Here is a 16,887-nt window from a genome sequence, read left to right on the forward strand (position 1 = left end):
GCCATCCTTAATTCTGCATCTAATATAGCTAACCTGCCACAGAAGATGTGCCCAACCCTTTCTTACCTCTTACTTGTCAACTCTTGAGTTGAGGGAGAGAGGGGAAAGGAGAGAGAAATTTATTGAGGGTAAGCAATGGGCATCTAGTCCACAAGTTGTTGTCTGCTGGCTGCCACTGAGATGAAGCTCATTTCACCTCACTTGGACTTTGGCACTTGCCTGTCTTCTTTGATTTCACCACTGATGTCTATGCATGGTAAAAAATGGATCAGCTTGGTGAGGCCAAGCCCAGAATCACCACTTTGGCCCTAAATAGTGCTGCTGATCCCCTCATATGAAAACAATTATGGGTAAATATTATGGAGCTCTGCACAATCTGTGTTCCCTCTCCCACTTGGTAGATCAGCTTAACTGCTATTTCCTTAATGAAAAAAGAATTTGTCCCACACAACATACCCATCTACTTAAAGGTTTATTAAGGTGCCTTGTAATAGCACACATTTAAAAATTTTTAATTGGGTTATTTCAGAATTTACTGGAAAGTAAAGATATTTAAATCAAATATTATTGTTTGGATTTCACATTGTTTTACATGGCCTTTAACTTCCCATAGCCATAAAAACAGCTTTAAGTTCACCCCCCCACTCTGGGCATAATGCTTGGTCCTGAGAGGGCAGGAATTAGTGGGTTTCCTCAGTAACATTCATGTGCGCAGGAAATCACTATCGACATAATCTTTAAGCCTAACAGCTATGATTATTCTCCAGTTTATAATTTAAAAGTTTCTGACAGCTAAATATTCTGGTATAATTTATAATGAGTTTGAGTGATTAAGGCATATTTCATTGAGTTGGTTTCTCTTATGAATTGAAACTAAGACTTGTGTAAACAGAGCAAGGGAAGCCCTTCCCAGGTTTTTATGGTTAGTTAGGAATACTTAATGTCTCTCATTCCCAACCATGTCACAGGACTGCCGAAGCCATGCTCAGATCCCTTAGGAGACAAATCTGCGGGACTTAAGGTGCATTTATTTTTTCATTCTCTTGCGCCACCGCAGCTCCCTTATTTATTTTTTCAGTACAACAGTTACATTTAAGACCACCCACTATTCGTATGTATTTTAAACAAAAGTATAGATTCCTTTCTTTGAGGTATTCAATTTTGTATTTCCCCATTACCCCTTTTCCAAATTTGGAATCTTAACTCTTGGGTATTTTTTTTAAGTTACAACAAAAACATAACTAAAATATGAAACGTATGTAACATGGAAAAAGGCAGCAGTAGTACACAAATAGTCATATGCCATCTAGGAGGCCGTAGACACCACATTCTCCTGCAGTGACAAAAAAAAAGTTGTCACCAGATTTAGATGGAATCTGCCAATGCTGGAAAATTAAAAGTTCATAGCTTCCCAAATAAAATACATGATTGATAAATTTGCAATAATCCATAATATGGTTAGGACAGGGCATTTAGATCAAGCCATCCTCTCAAAGAAATATATTAATATATAATCTCAGATCAGAGACAATCTGTTTAATTTATCATTTCTTTTCCCAGCCATCAAGAAGACCAACATTGCAATTTTATATAGAACCAACAAGCAACTTGTCTTATAATGATGCCAAATACAATTACTAGGTTGATTTCTAAGCAAATTGTATTGCCCACTGCAGATGCTTTATTCTTATCAGGTTACTGATACGACACTATGATACATGGAGGCCTAAAGAAAAGGATTAAATAATGTGCTGGAAAATATACAGGGAACCCTGACTCCTACACACACACACACAAATACACACATACACAAAAGAACCTTACTAGAGCCTGAACTCTCTAGTTGATAAAAACTGGTTAATTGCTTTCATGAATATAAAATGAGACCCTCTGAGAGAAAGAAATTATTGAAGAATTTAACCTAAGCAAATTCAACTAAAATAATTACTGTACATTTCAAAAGGATCAATCATCATTTATTTTCTTTTGCACAGTTCTTCTAAATTTAAATAAAGTTTCCATGAATAAACAAGAAAGCCACTGTATTAGGTTTGCTCTAGCAATGTAGGTTGAAGCAGTTGTTTCAAAGAACTTTATAAAAGGAAAAAATACTTTTTTTAGTTACCAAGAAATGCATAGAGCTGATATCCCCACCTTTACTCCCTTTTAAACACTCACCTCCACCATTCCTTTTTTAAAAAAACTTTATTGCAGGAGTATATATACAGCTCAAAATTTCCCATTGTAACCACTTTCAACTATATAATTTGCTGATATTAATTACATTCATAACATTGTGCTACCATCACCAACATCCATCATGCCAATTTTTTTCATCACCTCAAACATGTAATTGACACACAATAAACTGTGCTAAGGATACTTTTTATCAGAAAAATAAACAACATTTTAATGTATGTTAAAACTGGTTTTGCCTCCAAAAAGGCATTTTTCCATCCCCCAATTTTATCAGTATAAAGAAAACTTTATATGTATGTTGCATTACCAAGAGAGGTCAATGAACTGGCATATTTAACTCAGGATTTTCTGTGCTGATTATGGGATGATACTGTAATCCACATACAGCCACACACACCCATCTTAATATGTACTTTATTCTTGGCAGCATGATGAAGAAGCTAATACTAAGCAGGTATCTATGCTCTAGGACATAAATCAAAACAGCCTGCTTTTCAAACCTTGGGTGAAAATACGCAATTTCTCCTCTGAGATTTTCCAACCAACCAAAGGCTGTTGGCAAATTTAGGAATTTAATGAACTTTTATGAAAATCTGTGGCAGACATACACTTTTTTGACATTAAAACACTTTGTTACTGGACATGAAGGAATAAAAAGTAATACCATCAAAGGCAAAGCCTGAGTACTTACCCAGATGATTTAGAAAAGTACAATACTTTAAAAAAGTCAGTTTTCCCCCCAGATAAATGCTGTTAAACCTGGTAGTCAAACTAATACTCTAGCATTATTAGCAAGATAAAACCACTTTTATGAAATTTTTGCTTTCAAATTCAATGTTTAAAATTTTAGGAAACTTTAAAGAAATTTTGATTTAAAGCTAATAAGGAAAAAAGAGAAAAAAATAAACATTAAAAAAAGTAACATAGGGAAGCGGCTGTGGTTCAATCAGTTGGGCTCCCATCTGCTGTATGCGAAGCCCTGGGTTTTTGTCCTGGGGCCTCCTTGTGAAGGCAGGCTGGCCCGCACGCTGTGGAGAGTCGCTCAGCCTGCAAGCACCGTGGAGTGCCACCTAGCCCGCTGGTGCCACCGGGTCTGCAAGTGCCTCAGAGAGCCAACTCAGGAGGGTGATGCAAGAAAAAAGGGGGGAGACAAGCAAAAACAGAGAAAAGCACACAGCGAATGGACACAGAGAGCAGACAGCAAACAAGCCACAAGGAGGAAGGGAAAATAAAATAAATACAAACACAGAAGAATGCACAGCAAATCCACACAGACAGCAGGCAGCATGCACAAAGCCACAAGTGGGGGAGGGGGGGCCGGATTTAAAAAAAAAAAGGTAATATGGAGGCAATTAAGCATGACAGTAGTGTTGCCTTAAATTTATGCCATTCCTTAAAATAAGAGATGATTCTTAGCACTTCATACACCAATAACTTATCATAGTAAATGAATGGCTGAATCAAAATTTCATTTGCTATTTTATTCCTTTCAATGTTTTATATAACAAATGGGCAAATAAATTCACAAATAATTAAACATACAAACATTTTTAGTACATATTAATATATAGGAAACTTTTATATACCTTTTCTTTTAAAAAGACATGCTTTGGCCACATTATGAGTAACATATTTACAGTAAAATAATAAAAATTACAAGTTGTCAAGTATGAGTTAAAATGTGGTTATGTTCACTTGAATCAACTCAATTTTAGATTCAAAAGGTCTTTTATACTTCATTTCATTTCCAAAAGCTGGGAAAAAACCATGGTGAGGAGAAAATAAAATGGCATTCAATTGCTATATGAATTCAACCAAGTCTATCGACATCTCTTTTCTATCTGCTAAGCTTGGGTCAAATTCAGCAGCTTTAAACCCAGGTTTTGGAGAAACTATAGTTGGGAAAGGCAATACTAAAGACTGAGGAGAAGAGCAGGGAAGGGAGGGACCAGGGAATCCAACCTGCAAGCAGAATAAAACAGACTGATGCTGATTTTTTTTTTACGGCTCTCTACTGCGCCCTGTAGTTTCGAGGTTCAGTGCGTTCCCGGACAAACATCTCTACTTCAGGGCTCCCTCTGTCTCCCCAGCGCCTACTGAACACTGAAACCACGGTGGGGGCACTGAGCACTTGATGACCGCCAGGAGAGAGAGCCCCACGGAGAAGGGTCTGTCCTTCTCGTGGGTTCGTATCGAGGCAGATTCAGGGGGGTTCTGCTGGGGCCTGAATTTAGCTCAGGACGGTGACTCTGTGTCCTCAGACCCCTTCACGGTACAGATCAGTGCCAGAATTCCCCAACCAGACAGGATTTCCGCCACCTCACAATGGCCAAGTAGACAGTGAACAGGATCTGACAAGCAGGGAGGAACCTGGCCAGAGCGCTATGAGGGCCACTGGGGTCCCCAACTGGCCTGAACATGCCACTTTCTCTCAGGTGGCCGTGGCTGAGGTCCTGAGGGAGCGTAGAGTGGATACGGAGTGAGCAGGAAGGAGGCTGAAGGAGCAGCTGCCCGTGGCCTGGCCTCCTGCTGGCACGGGGCTGCAGTGGCGCCCCATGCCTTCCCAGGTCGGAAACACACTAATTAGGAGTGCTTCCTGAACCCCTGCCCTACGGAGCAAACCACTGCTCGTACTCCAGACAAGGTTTCTACGAGGGAAAAATGACTATGTTGTAGAAGTTACTGCATCTTCATAGTACTTCACCAATTGTTCATCCATATTTAGCTAAAACTGAAAAACAATCTCACATCCAACTGAAATGTCCTCTAAGATCAACTATAAGCACAAGCCATTTTCCACAAAAATGGAGCACTGGTATATTACAAACAAAGCTTTTATTTTTTTAAACTAAGATGACTGGGGAGCGGGTGAGCTCAGTGGTTGAGTGCCTGCTTCCCATGTGCAAGATTCTGGGTTCAATCCCCTAGACCTCCCTTAAAAACCAACCAACCAAACAAACAAACAAAAACCCACCTAAGACGACTCTATCAAAAGAAAGATGTCAGCTTTTCAGTTTGTAATAGATACCCCACAGAACATGGATACATTCTTTGAATATATATACAATTCTTTGCTTTTGAGTATCTTCTTTTTTTCAAATAGTTTCTCTTGCACTATGGAGTGGTGACTATTTCTCGCATTGACTAGATAAGCTATATGTTTTATACAAGACAGGTTATTTCATTCCATATATATTTAGATTGGACAGATAAATTTGAACATTCAACTATGTATTCATACTTAAGTTCTCAGAAATGATATTTATTATGTCTGATGTAATAATAATAAATATAGAATTACTTCATACCATTTAGAAACAACAGCCACCACTTCTACCAGCCCCCACCAGGGGAAAGCCTAAGGCTGTGAGTCTGCTGAAGTGTTGCCATGGTTTGCTTTCTCTGCCGAGACAGAATGCTTCAGAAACTGACCCGTAGCCCCGATGTATAATCTTGATCGCATGGGCCATTTCTGAAAAAGAATATTTAAACAAGAATCCCAAAGTTAGTATCTATGACATTCATAACATAGCCTGCAATCCTAAAAATTCCAAATACTGCAATGTAACTGCAAGATGCAATATTATGTAGCTAGTGACAATTATAATTATGAAGTCTAAGGGGTAACATGAAAAATGTTTATTAATGCTAACAATGAAAGTAAAAACGTACCCAAACTTCATTTATAACTGCATAAAATATGTGCATGTAGAAAAGAAGTGTAAGAAATTACAATGATTATAGTTTCTATAATGTGAAAAAAGATATCTACCCACAACGTTTTAAGAAAACCACATTTTATTTAGGGTGAAATAAACTGTACAAAATTGATTTTCTTCACCAAAATAGGAACAATATTTTTTGTATTATTCCTACATAAATCACAAAACACTTATTTTTGTAGGCTTTCCAGTTTTTGCTTATAAATCAAAATACAGTCATGAAAATAGAAGAAAACAGACAAATCAGTTATCAGTATCTGTGGCCTCTTGATATTGTCTTGACCATGAAACAGAACTGATCAATGTATACCTACCTGCTAAAAGCTTATGAAGGTGTAGGCTCAACAAAGGGATATAAACAGCAACAACCAGATGTGGAAAAAAGCATTCACACTGAACTTGCTCCTTGAAGGTTTGTTTGATAAAGATAAAACCTATACTAAAATTCTTGCTTGGGTGTCCTCAGTTTCTCTCACTCTCTGGTAATTCCCTTAACTGTCCTATACAAATTTTTAACAATATACTTAAACCTCGGGCAGTGGGTGTTACTCAGTGGGAGCTCCTGCTTTGCACATAGGAGGACCCCCACGGGCTCAATCCCCTCTAGGTCCTAAAAATAAACAAACAATAAAAACCTCCCACTAGTTAAAAGTTGGTTGTTTGCCTCATTGTAACATTTCACTTAATGTATTCCTTTCTTTCTGTACCTCAAAATTTATTTCTTCAAAGTGCTGATAACTAGACTGATAATCAGACAGTGATGATAAATGTTAGGCCTAAAATGACTTACCTAAAATAATTCCAGAGTGCCACTAACAGAAGTCACAACACAGAAATGAAATGTGGCACTTTCAATGCTATCTTCTGGAAGAATAGAAGGGTCTTCAAAACGTGAGAGTTTGAACAGGGGCCTTTAAAAATGCAGACTATTAATGACTAATGCACTCAATAGGAGACCTATAGGTAAAGATATTCAGTGATGAAGGCCTACATACACCTTAGCTTTTTCTCCAAGTAGAAGAGAAAAATCTATTTTCAAAGTCTCTTTGGTATTTTCAATGTTTTCTGAATTCTCTTGTAGGAAGCTGTGACTTAGTTGCATAGAGTTTGATATATGTGTTCACCATTAAATCTAGATCATGTTTTATATCAAAATTTATATTAAGCAAAGCCAAGTTACTTGACCTTTGGTCTGTCAAAGCATTCCACAGGTATGCATTGATATGCTTTCATTTATTTTCCTAGTGCTCATTCTCAACCTTCATCATGGGAAGAACACATAAGACCTTCGAACAATGCATAAACATTAGGGAAAACTTGATGTCAGGCAGATTGAGGGCTTCATAAGCTGTGGATGGAAGCTTTATATCTTTGCCTGTTTCCACTTGATTCTCCAATGATGACACTCTGCTGAGAGTGTGTCAGGATTGGACAAGTCACTTTTGTATATGTCAGCACAGTGTTCCTACAAAGTAATGAATTTGAGCTATTCATGACAGAGGGAACCAGAGATAAACACTTAAAGAGCTCTGAGGTGCTGTTCTGAGATTGTGTCTTTAAGCTACTTAGTAATGTGCTTCATTGTTGGAACACAAGGGTTCCTTTATAGTATCTCCCAGAGATTAGTTGAGATTCCAGGTTACCTTGCTGAGCCCTGCAGAATTTGCCAGGGAATTTCATTTGAACATCAAGATTGGATGCCAAATTTGTGGTTTCCTCAAACCAAAATTCATGATAACCTTCACTATTCTCCATCACTTCACTGAGTGTGTGCCGCCCTGCAGCCAAGCAGCTGGCTACTTGGGGTTTGCTTTCCTTTTCAAGGGTTAAAGGTAAACATCTCCATCCTCTTCTTCACTCCATTCTTCAACATTGGGGTTGCTGTTGTTTCTTTACATTTTTGTTCCTGCTCAGAAATTTTGTCAGTTTTTCTCCGTTTCAATATCCTGATTTCATTTTCACTCAATTTTAAAATTTGTGTTCTGTGTCTGCTATGTGGATTGTTCAAAGGACTGGTAAGACTGAATAATGTTGGTGTAGCATTATCTCCAAGAACCGTCCTGTAAGGACGGTTCCACAGACCGTCGCGGTCTCAAAGGGCTTGGCGTATAACCGATAATATTTATTTAGCTGATCGGGTGTTTTATCCTCCGAGTCTGCTCTCCTGCAGTTCTCTACCCACTTCTGGATCTGGCCGGGTCCCATGGGAACATGAAGAAGGCCAGATCGGGCTGCAAACTCTCCTCGCAGTGGCCAGGGTCGCCTGCCCGGGCCTCTCCTCCCCTCCTCCTCAGAGCAGCCCACTGGCCAGGTGGGTCCAGGGAGGGGACAACCCACAATGTTTCCATTTCAAACTAAACCTAAAACAAAAGTAGGCCTACAACTAGAGCCTTGGCTTTAAAGGTATTTTTGAAAGTTATACCTGGTAAACTTTTAATGTGCCTACACTTATCAAAGAACCACAACCACAAGTGAATAATTCAACCACCTAGGTGTTTTAGCTAGCTAAGAGCACATATCCGGAGGGTAGTGGGTATTAGAATGCTGGTGACGCGGAGCTAAGACATCCAGATTAAACGTCTGGGTACGCTAGCATCACGCAGTTCTAACCTCCTGGTAAACATCACATTTGTATTACTGACCATAGTTTTTCTAAATTCACCTTTACGATGGACCTCTGAAAAAATATTATTTATTGCCAAGTAGGTTTAATGATGAAAAAACATTACATTTCAGAATGAATCTCTTCATTCATGTTAATCTCTTCATTAACAGTCCTGAATTATGGGTATGATTAAGGTTGAAAAGGGATGTTGAGGGTCATGTATGTAACTAGAGGGAAAACTAGAGAGTAAAACATGGGACTGCACAGCATAGTGAAACCGACTGTGGGGATGACCGCCGTTCACAGTAGAAATATAACTGCTCTTCCACGAACGAGAACAAATGTACGTCGCTATTAGAAGGGGTTAATGATAGAGTGGTATATGGGGACAAACACAATTAACGCAAACCATGGACTATAGTTAACTGTAAGATTGTACTATCAGGGAAACTAAGAATGAACCTTTTTGGGGAGGGTGCTCATCGTATAATCAATTTAGTTCTAAGGTATTTGGCGTACTCAGAGAAACACTATATTTTCTTTTAATACAAAGATAAGTCTTCACCCTAAAAATACACAACTCCCCAGATCAGCAATTGGGTCCCACACCGTCCAGGGCGTAAATGCCACAGTGAGCAGCAGACTCTCTTCATCAGTGAACATTCACAGGCAACCTGCTGCGTACACAGCACCATGAACCCTTCCTAAATGCCTGGCAGATAATCCACAGTGTTCAAACAGAAGCACAGTTACTAAGAACGTAAGAGAGTGAAAAAACAAACAAACAGAAAAGATAAGCACCCTGGGTCCTCAAACCAAGCTGCATATTAGAATCAGCCAGGAAACTTTAAAAATACTGATGCCAATTCAATTAGGAGACTGGACCTCTTTTGGAAACCTCTAGTGTAAGGCAGAGTCAGATCTTAGCTTACACTTCTGAGTACAGTTACCATCACCCACACTGGGATTCCTGATGTAAAACAGAGCTATAAGGAGTAGTAATCAGGCATGTGATATTATCTGGAAAGTTTCTGTTCTGTGTCTCCAGATGAGGTAAATGAATTTGTTCCCATGTAATTTATCAGATGATTTAAGAATCCTAAATTCAGATTATTCTGGCTGGGAATCCATACTTTAAATGCAGATAAAATATAAAATTTATGGTACTTGGGATTGAAAATGGTCAACTCCTAAATAATCTTCCTAATAATTAATAAACTGTATGATATGTTTGATGAAGTTCTAAGACTGACATTGTGCTGCTTATTTTTGCAAATCCTTTTTTTTTTTAAAGCACATAGGCCTTCTTCTACATTCTGGTGGCCTGAGAAACCGGACCAAGGTTCTTCTGCTATAAAGGACCTGGCACTGTTAGATCAGGCTTCAGTCCCGCATTATCCTGAAGACCCAGTTCTGTAATGAATAGCCTAGGGCAGAAACCCTTTCCAGGGCAGAATTTTTAGCTTATTACAAACCAGTGATTCTCAATCTTTTAAACCCCTGCCTCAATTTCATATGCATAAAAATCTCATGCTCAAATTTCCAGTGTAATTTGAGAGCTCAAAGCAAATTAATCTAAACCCAAATAAAATAGATATCCTACCAAATGCTCCCCTGGCAATTTTGATATGTGCTGCCCCTGGTTCCACTGGGTTGGGAATCTCTAAATCATGCAACCAAGTGTGGAGAAAAATGAGGGCGTCTGCTCCTTAAGTCCTTGCTAGAACACAAGTAGTTAATGGAGCAAATCTAAAAATGTGAATGTGGATTTTTACCTCAATTTTCATGGATTTAATCAAGTAACAAAATTCTCCTTTCTCAGGACACTTGAGTCCTTGGATTTTCAAGTCTTCTGATGACCTTAGTCAACTGAACTTAATATAGACACACAAATAGTATTGAGAGAGAAATTAAAATGTAAATAAGTTATTGGTTAATCTTTGCATTATCAGCATGCTGCCAAAAAAGCCATTTGACTGATTTACATTTTACTTTTCAATTATTTATTTTAGCACTGTGTGGATTAATATACTCCTGTGCATATTTAAAGCCGTGGAGCTTCAATTAGCTTTAAAAAAAGTAGAGAACTCATACCACTGAACTAGAACTGAACCTGAAAATGAAGACCTTAAAAATGTACTCTTGGCTTTAGGAGTTAGATGCCCGCAAAACAATAAAACCATGTGTTAATTTTTTTTTCTTAATTAAGAGCACAGTTCTACTCTTTAATTTTTAAAATAATTTTATTTCTTTATCCCCCTGCCTTCCCACTGTCCGCTTTCTGTGTCATTTACTGTGTGTTGTTCTGTGGCTGCTTGTGATCTCTTCAGACAGCACCAGGAATTGATTCTGGGACCTTCTTGAGTGGGAGAGAAGTACTCAATTTCTTGCACCACCTCAGTTCCTTTGGTCTGCTGTGTCTCTTATTGTCTCTCCTCTGTCTCTTTTGTTGGGTCATCTTGCTGCACCAGCTCTTCACTCAGGCCAGCTTGCCACACAGGCCAGCACTCCATGTGGGCCAGCTCGCCTTCACAAGGAGGCCCCGAGAATTGAATCCTGGACCTCTCTTATGGTAGACAGGAGCCCAATCACTTGAGCCACATCTACTTTCCCCCTCTATTAATTTTCTCTATAACCCCACCCTTGCGGCTTTTTGTGTGCTGTCTGCTCTCTGTGTCCATTTGCTGTGCGTTTTTCTGTGTCTGTATTTATTTTTATTTATTCCCCCCTTTGCAGCTTGTTTTGCTGTCTGCTTTCTGTGTCCGTTTGCTGCGCACTCTTCTGCATTTTTGCTTGTATCCCTTTTCATTGCGTCATCTTACTGAGTCTGCGCCCCATGGTGCTTGCAGGCCAGCAGCACTCCACAGTGCCCAGGCCAGCAGCTCTCTGAAGCATGTAGCGAGCCTGCCTTCACAAGGAGGCCCCGGGACACGAACCCAGGGCCTCTCATATGGTAGACAGGAGCCCAACTGAGCCACAGCTGCTTCCCCCTGTTTTAATTTTTAAAAAACTTTTAATTGTCATGACATATATACTATTCAAAATGTCCTATTTTAATCACTTGCACATGTACTAGTCAGTGGTATTAATTATATCCTTCTATTTAATACATTACTGTTTATTTATATTACCAACAATGATTCTCAAGGAATGAGGCAGTTAATAAAATAATCTATACTTTCCCCCTACATAAGAATCTGAAGTGCACCCCTGTTCTCCTGGAAAATCTCTCCCTTTGGGCCACTGGTGCTGATCAGAGTTGGCTGCATCCAAAAGGGCTAAAAACTGTCTTAGGTTATGCCCCTAAGTCTCAAGATTCTAGTGTCTTAAACTTTCTAGTTTTACCTGAAATATTCAGATACTCTTAACATAAATTCCCCCACAGTGCTAAATTGCTAACAATACTGTTGAGAACAGACTGTTCAAAATGATGTCTCTGAAGTATTTTTTAAAAGATCTTTGATGGAAGGAAGTAAGACAAAGTAACACTATGTTGTCAGCAAGAAAATAGTCATTTTAGGACTTACTAGGGGTTACAGTAGTTTATGATGAGCCTTCAGTTAATAAAAAAGTTCAATAATCAGAATATTTTTCTTCCTTTCACATTAGAGCAGTGAAAATGGACTTTATGTTTAAACATTTTAAGTGTATCTCTGAAATAATGTGCTACAGGCCCTTTCAATTATGGGCTCAAAATCTCCTTCCGCTGAACCTCCGTAGACCATGGTTATAGCTCTTTTATGGCACTTACAACATTCGGCCTTAAAGTACTGTTACTTTCCCTTAGTCTCTAATATATGTTCATAGAGGGCAATGGGCTGAGTCTTACTCATAATTGTATTACTTATAATTGTATTTGCTCTCCTAACACAGTGCTTTGCACACAGTAGGCACTTGGTAAATGTTTGATTTTTAAAATAGTCACTTGATCAACCATCATCAATTTCACCTTTAAGTGGTCATTTTTGGTCTTGTATCTTTTTAAAATCACAATAACTGATTCTGAGGACAAGATTTAATTTCCCTTAAAATAGTTTTAAAACTCCAAAAGCACTTAGTATGTGAATAAAGTGCAAAAAAAAAAAGTCCTGTTAAGCTTATTGTTAAATGAAACGATGGCTCTAATATTATTCACTCAAAAAACACGGCAAGAAACTAAAATGAATAACACCTTGATTTCACATTCCATATTCTATACCCCTCAAAGACTGATTTTTGAATTAAAATCTATTTAATGTTAAAATAAATCTTTTTTACAGTATATGGCAAAAGCCAATTCAAAAGAAGTCTAACAATAATGTTGTATTTGAATAACACCCTAATGTATACCGTAATATAAAACCCTTTAAAAATGAGTGACTTTTCAGTGGAGATTATGTTTTAGAGCTGTGAAAGGGACAGGGTCTATCATAATTGTAAATAAATGATATTTCAAATCCTTATATTTAAGTTTTTGGAGTGGTTTGAATCTATCATCATTTTCGCTGTATTATGAAGTAAATTTTGGTAAACTTCACCACAGAACTGTGAGTTCAAACTAGAGGGTGTGTTTAATCATACGTCAATGCTTATTCAACACTGATATACTTAATAAATCCTAATTTTGTATTTTGTGAATGACAAAATACTTCAGAAAGGTAGGACCAGAAATCTAAAAATTTAGGCTTAAAAAATACAGAGCTTATGCATTTTGAATAGAAAGTGGGGTTTCGAAATGAGAAAAAGGCAATGCAGACTCTAAATACTGCAATGTATTACAGTATTACAGTATGAAAACTATAATATATACCATATTAAACAAAAACTGACCGTTCTACCTTCATGTAATTTAAAGACTACAAAACGGACTCTCAAATAATTTCGTACATTCCATAATTTGAATCTCAAAAGTTCCTCAATTCACCCAATATGCACCCCAACCAATAGCTTTACCCCAAATTTTTAAACAGCGGTTTCCTAAGAGCACTTAGGTCAGATAATTCTATCACTCCCTTTAATTTTGTACCCGAGAAACCTTTCCAACATCCGATAAGAACCCACACTGGAGTGAAATTATTTAAATAAAAAACACACTGAAATTCTCAAAAGGTCATAAATGTAACTATGACATTAAAAATTATCAGGACGTGCAAACACTCCTCCAGGCTACCCCGAGAAACTTCTGGCCTTGGACAGCACTTCCCGTAGGCGGCCGACTGAGCGGCGAGGGCCCTCGGCTCAAGCCGCTGGTACCTAAACGGCTCGCGACGACCTGCGGCTCCAGCGTAGCCTCTCCCGGCGCGGACCTCTCACCCGAGGGCGGGGGGAGAGCTCGGTGGCACCCGCTCTCCGCGCAGGTCCGCGGAGCGCCCTGCCCGCCTACCTTGACCGGGTGCAGGTAGCCGTCGCCGCGCAGGGCGCCCAGCCCGGGCTCCGCCGGCGCCTCGGCGTCGTCCTGCAGGCTGCGGGTGAGGTGCGCGATGTAGGTGGTGGCCAGCAGCAGCACGTCCAGCTTGGAGAGCTTGGTGTCGGGCGGCACCGACGGCAGCGTGCGCTGCAGCTCCAGGAAGGCGTGCCGCAGGGTCTGCACGCGGCTGCGCTCCCGCGCCGCGTTGGCCGCCGCCGGTCGCCCGGCCCCGGAGCGCGCGCCGCCGCCGCCGCCCGCGCCCCCCGACCCCAGCCCGCTGCGGCCGGGGCTCGGGTCGCGGGCGGCGGCCGCGGGCTCGGTGTCGCGGCTCCGGGGGCTGTCCGCGGGGCCGTCGCGGTCCATGGCGGCTTCCCGCGCCGCGCGCGCTGCGAAGGGGAGAAAGCGCGGTGAGGCCTGGGCGCCGGGGGCGGCCTCGCCCACGCCGGGAGCCGCGCGCCCCCGGCGAGCCCTCGGCGCTGGGGCCTGGCGGCCGGACGGGGCGCGGGAGCGTTTTCGGGAACGAACTGGTTTAATCTGGGCGCGTTCTGCGTCTTGGCGTCTGGGGAGAGTTAATGGGCCGCGCGTTCTTGGGCCCCCGAGAAAGCTCGAAAGGCGCGAGGTGTCAGCTTTCTACTTCCACGGGCAAATTAAGGTAAAGGGCCGCCCTGCTGCAGAAGGCGATGTCAGAAGTACAGCTATGCGGCGAACTGGCGCTTCGAAAACATTATCAGGCCGGCCCCGCACTGAACCCCGTAGTGCGGGACGGTTCCCGCGGAGCGCGGCTCCGGAAAGTCCCGTCCTAGCCCAGGCCCACGCAAGACACCCCCGCGTCATCCATTCTCGAGGTCCAGGCCCAGGGTGGGGGCAGCGGGAGTCGGGGGACCCCGGGCTCACCTCGCGCGAAAGCACCGCCATCCCTCCGGGCGGGGAACCGCGCGGCGGGGGCTGGGCCGGGGCTGGCGGGGCGCGGGCGGCGGCTCCGCCGGGCGCTCACCTTTCCCGGAGCTGCCGGCCGGGGCTCGGCTCCGCTGTCAGCGGGCGACGGGCGTCGGGCCGGGTCTAGCGTGGCCAGGGACGCGTCGGTCACTCCATCCTCGTCCAGCCGAAGCCGCTGGCAGCCCTCAGCCCCGGCTCCCCGCGCCTTTTATGCGGGCGCCCCTCGCAGCCGGGCGTGGCGGCGGATCCTAATCCGGCCGCTGGGGGAAGTCGGCGGAGGTCCGCGTCCACCTGCGGGGCCACGCGGAGGGCGGCGGCGCGCGGAGCCACCCCCTCGAAGGGACAGACAGTACTGTACGCGCGGCGGGGGCGGGGCACCCCCAGGACCCGCCCCTTGGTCTCCGTCCCCCCCACCCCGGGCTGGACGCGCGGGCGGCGAGTCAGGCTCCCGCCGAGTGGGCGGCGGCCCCCGGGTTTGGGCTCGAGGCAGCCGTCGCATCCTTGCGAGTCACCTCGCTTCGCCATCCGCCTCCTCAGGACCCGTCTCGGATCCAGTCCAACCCCAGAACCCTCCCGGCGCCGGGGCTGGGCCGAGGCGGGAGAGCTGCCGTGTTGTGGGACTTAACCCAACTTTACATTTTCTCTGTGTGCCCAGGCGAGGCACGAACCTTTGATCCCACTCTGGGGTGCCTGTTTCATACTGTCCTAAGCAAAGCCGCAGCCCCGCTGCCTCAGTGCCCCGCGGCCACTTGATTAATGCCTCAAGACCCCCGAAGTCCCCACTGTCTAAGACACTGGAGGAAGTTTCCAGAGCGAGCGCAAACGCCCCTGGGGTCGCGGTCGTTCCTTCCCGGGTGCGGGGCTCCTGACCGCCTCCGGTGCCCCCGCGCGGCCTCCGCTTTTTGGTGCCTGGATTTGGATGTAGACTTCCGCCTGGCCGCGTCTCCCTGCGCGGAGCCGGAGTGGGCTTTTCGGCAAGCGCGGGCCCGCCGAGGGGTGCGCTGCTGAGCGGGCAGCGGTCCGGGGCTCTCTTGGCAAGGGCGCTGCGCCCCGATGGAACGGTCCGGGGCTCCCTGGCCAAGGGCGCTGCGCCCCGAGGCCGGAGCTGAACGCCAGGCCCGTGCATCCTGGACCTGTCGCCTTCGTAAGTGAAGTCTGAGCGGAAGCACGCTACTTTCTAGCATCATAATAACTGTATACTTAGGACAATCCCGACAACGCAAAGAGCAGCACATTTTTCTTCTTTGGAGTAAACGGATAACACATTAAAAACTTCATTAATGAAACTGCTCCTGCCTATGGATATAGTTTACTTTGCAATCAGTTTTTAAATTGGAACTACCAAGGAGTACATAGTAATCGTGGGACGTGCTGTATTCGGATGTACCGCTCTGCACATCAGAAATAAGAGTGAATCAGAATGGTCCTCAGGCTTTCATCTCAGTTCTCATTTAATCCTGTAACTAGAATGATTTACATTTTAGAAATGTTCTTTCAGTGAGTGAGAAAGCACATCTTTTATCTTGATTTTCCCAGTAAACTGCAGGTAATGAGGAATAAAGCAACTAGATCCTTAAATTCACACGTGGAAAGCAATGTTTCAGATTCTGTACAGAAGCAAAATCAAGACGGTAAAGCTTTTTTAATATGATATCTTAAAACTACAAACCCACAAAAGTCCTATAAGCTTTATCAAGTTAAAAAAAATCAAACATTTCAGATAAATTTAGACTGAATTTACTTGTTTTTTCCCCACAAAGTTATTTTCTTTTGGGCTATGGAGAAAGCGAGGTTCATATATATAATTTTTTGGTCAGCAAGCTTCAAGATTCTTTCAGAACCAGATTTCTGTATAGAAAGGAAAAAAGCATTAAATTATTTTAAAAATGAAAGTTCCCCTCTCCCAAAAAGTTATCATATAGACTCTAGGACACAGTAAAAATAGTGGAGGCAAGTGATTATTTTTAAGGATTTTCCCGTTGGGGTAGGGAAGATATGTGGAGAATCTATGAGCTGGAGTGGTATGGAAATAAGAACAC

At 42.7% G+C, this 16,887-nt stretch overlaps 2 protein-coding genes and 1 pseudogene across 2 annotated transcripts in view; all 3 read right to left on the bottom strand.

The window, feature by feature from the left end:
• Window positions 1-3,665: 3,665 nt before the first annotated feature.
• TCF24 (transcription factor 24) lies at window positions 3,666-14,275 on the bottom strand. The gene is made up of 2 exons (XM_004481106.3): window positions 13,889-14,275; window positions 3,666-5,671 (listed from the first exon to the last, which is right to left on the bottom strand). The coding sequence occupies exons 1-2, from the start codon at window positions 14,273-14,275 to the stop codon at window positions 5,558-5,560; spliced, it is 501 nt and encodes a 166-aa protein (XP_004481163.2). The 3' UTR covers window positions 3,666-5,557.
• On the bottom strand, window positions 6,895-8,126 carry LOC139436453 (52 kDa repressor of the inhibitor of the protein kinase-like; annotated as a pseudogene).
• Window positions 14,276-16,569: 2,294 nt separating the features above from the next.
• The window catches only part of PPP1R42 (protein phosphatase 1 regulatory subunit 42), a 73,767-nt gene continuing 73,449 nt past the window's right edge, over window positions 16,570-16,887 (bottom strand). Inside the window, exon 8 of the mRNA XM_058275606.2 lies at window positions 16,570-16,696. Within this exon, the coding sequence (XP_058131589.1) occupies window positions 16,672-16,696 (25 nt within the window). The 3' untranslated portion in view covers window positions 16,570-16,671. The remainder of the gene's footprint in view (window positions 16,697-16,887) is intronic.

Source organism: Dasypus novemcinctus, chromosome 14, assembly GCF_030445035.2.
Source record: "Dasypus novemcinctus isolate mDasNov1 chromosome 14, mDasNov1.1.hap2, whole genome shotgun sequence".
In the NCBI taxonomy this organism is placed as follows: domain Eukaryota; kingdom Metazoa; phylum Chordata; class Mammalia; order Cingulata; family Dasypodidae; genus Dasypus; species Dasypus novemcinctus.

Coding starts and splice junctions, on each gene's coding strand:
- TCF24 (XM_004481106.3), bottom strand. CDS start 14,275: ATGGACCGCGACGGCCCCGCGGACAGCCCCCGGAGCCGCGACACCGAG. Junction 5,672..13,888: donor GCTACCTGCACCCGGTCAAG/GTAGGCGGGCAG, acceptor ATTCTTTTTCAG/AAATGGCCCATGCGATCAAG.